This window comes from Oncorhynchus gorbuscha, unplaced genomic scaffold, assembly GCF_021184085.1.
Source record: "Oncorhynchus gorbuscha isolate QuinsamMale2020 ecotype Even-year unplaced genomic scaffold, OgorEven_v1.0 Un_scaffold_1166, whole genome shotgun sequence".
Taxonomy (NCBI): domain Eukaryota; kingdom Metazoa; phylum Chordata; class Actinopteri; order Salmoniformes; family Salmonidae; genus Oncorhynchus; species Oncorhynchus gorbuscha.
This window is the reverse complement of record NW_025744507.1, coordinates 190,001-192,353: the sequence shown is the minus strand read 5'-3', so window position 1 is coordinate 192,353 and position 2,353 is coordinate 190,001. Positions and strand designations below refer to the sequence as shown.

At 46.6% G+C, this 2,353-nt stretch overlaps 1 protein-coding gene across 1 annotated transcript in view; it reads right to left on the bottom strand.

Annotated features, from left to right (window-relative positions):
* Positions 1–1,056: 1,056 nt before the first annotated feature.
* LOC124016919 (protein ELFN1-like) overlaps positions 1,057–2,353 on the bottom strand; it is a gene marked incomplete at its 3' end in the record, with an annotated part of 1,576 nt that continues 279 nt past the window's right edge. The window contains exons 1-2 of the mRNA XM_046332252.1: positions 2,064–2,353; positions 1,057–1,210 (exon numbers count right to left, since the gene is read on the bottom strand). The exon at positions 2,064–2,353 is cut by the window's right edge and continues 279 nt beyond it. Of these exons, the coding sequence (XP_046188208.1) occupies positions 1,057–1,210; positions 2,064–2,317 (408 nt within the window). The remainder of the gene's footprint in view (positions 1,211–2,063) is intronic.

Sequence of the window (2,353 nt, the reverse complement as noted above, 5' to 3'; positions counted from 1 at the left end):
AAGGTAACGTGAGGTAAGGTAACGTGAGAAAAGGTAACGCGGGGTAACGTGAGGTAAGGTAACGTGAGGTAAGGTAACGTGAGAAAAGGTAACGCGGGGTAACGTGAGGTGAGGTAACGTGAGGTAAAGGTAAGGTAACGTGAGGTAAGGTAACGTAAGGTAACGTGGGATAAGGTGAGGTAAGGTAACATGAGAAAAGGTAACGTGAGGTAAGGTGAGGTAAGGTGAGGTAAGGTAACGTGAGGTTAGGTAACGTGAGGTAAGGTAACGTGAGATAATGTGAGGTAAGGTAACGTGAGAAAAGGTAACGTGAGGTAAGGTAACGTGAGGTAAGGTAACGTGAGAAAAGGTAACGTGAGGTAAGGTAACGTGAGGTAAGGTAATGTGAGGTAAGGTAACGTGAGGTATGGTGAGGTAAGGTAAGGTAACGTGAGGTAAGGTAAGGTAACGTGAGGTAAGGTGAGGTAACGTGAGGTAACGTGAGGCAAGGTAACGTGAGGTATGGTGAGGTAAGGTAAGGTAACGTGAGGTAAGGTAACGTGAGGTAAGGTAAGGTAACGTGAGGTAACGTGAGGTAAGGTAAGGTAACGTGAGGTAAGGTAAGGTAACGTGAGGTAACGTGAGGTAAGGTAACGTGAGGTATGGTGAGGTAAGGTAAGGTAACGTGAGGTACGGTAAGGTAACGTGAGGTAACGTGAGGTAAGGTGAGGTAACGTGAGGTAAGGTGAGGTAACGTGAGGTAAGGTAACGTGAGGTGACGTGAGGTAAGGTAAGGTAACGTGAGGTAAGGTAACGTGAGGTAAGGTGAGGTGAGGTGAGGTAAGGTAACGTAACGTGAGGTAACGTGAGGTAAGGTAACGTGAAGTAACGTGAGGTAACGTGAGGTAAGGTAAGGTAACGTGAGGTAAGGTAAGGTAACGTGAGGTAAGGTAAGGTAAGGTTAGGTAAGGTAAGGTAACGTGAGGTAATGTGATTGAAGGTAATGTACCAAATGGCACACTTCTCCCTACATAGTTCACCAGAGCCCCAGGAATCACTGTGATGTTCAGGACCAACCTGTAGGTTGAACTGGGCCGAGAAGGCTCCATCCTCCACGTACGAGATCTCGTTCTTGGTGAGGTTGAGGTACGTCAGGTTCCCAAAGCGGCTGAGCGATGAGAAATGGATACTCTTGATCTTATTCTCGTTGAGCCTCAGGTCCACGATGGTGCTGTTGAAAGCAGACTTTATTTGAAGTTTAAAACTTGTAAAAACACACTTTACAACAGAAAAACTGAGGAAGGTCAACAGGTTGATACAGGTCTTTCTCTTCTTCACATTTACAGTAAAACATTCACACGACAACAAGTAAAACCTAACTAGAAGTAAACATAGACGAACAAAGGGAAATAAAACAGCACAGAATGCCTAAACAATGCCTTCTGCCTGGGGATGCAACATTCCCGTAACTTTTCCCAAGTTTCCCAGGTTATCTAAAGCCAATCCCGGTTGGAATGTTTCTGGAATCAGGAATAAGCAGGAAATCTGGGAATCCAATTGAATCAAATGCGTTTAATCAAATGAAAATAAGAAAATGCAAGAACAGTTAATGGGACAATAAAACATATTAATGACACAAATTATGTTTAATGAACCAAATAAAATCACTGATTTAAAACCCCTATCTCTGCCATGGTTAAATGTTGATGTGGGCAGGGACCCTATCTCTGCCATGGTTACCTGTTGATGTGGGCAGGGACCCTATCTCTGCCATGGTTACCTGTTGATGTGGGCAGGGACCCTATCTCTGCCATGGTTACCTGTTGATGTGGGCAGGGACCCTATCTCTGCCATGGTTACCTGTTGATGTGGGCAGGGACCCTATCTCTGCCATGGTTACCTGTTGATGTGGGCAGGGAAAGCTTCATAAGGGGGCTGGTTCTTACCTGTTGATGTGGGCAGGGAAAGCTTCATAAGGGGGCTGGTTCTTACCTGCTGATGTGGGCAGGGAAAGCTTCATAAGGGGGCTGGTTCTTACCTGCTGATGTGGGCAGGGAAAGCTTCATAAGGGGGCTGGTTCTTACCTGTTGATGTGGGCAGGAATCGCTTCATATGGGGGCTGGTTCTGGCTGCAGATAGCCAACCACACGAAGCCCTTCTCCCCCTCAATCAGCCAACAGTCGCCCGTCACCGTGGGAAATTGGATGATTGATAGTAGGGCAAAGCCATAGAGGAAGGCAAACCAACTGGTCGCCGACAACGCCACCGAAACCCCGCCCACTCTGTTGTTAAACCCCGCCTCTCGGGGTTGTGTTGGCGTTCCGATGATGACGTCCATGCTGTTGATTATAGTTGTTTTTGTTTATTGATTTTG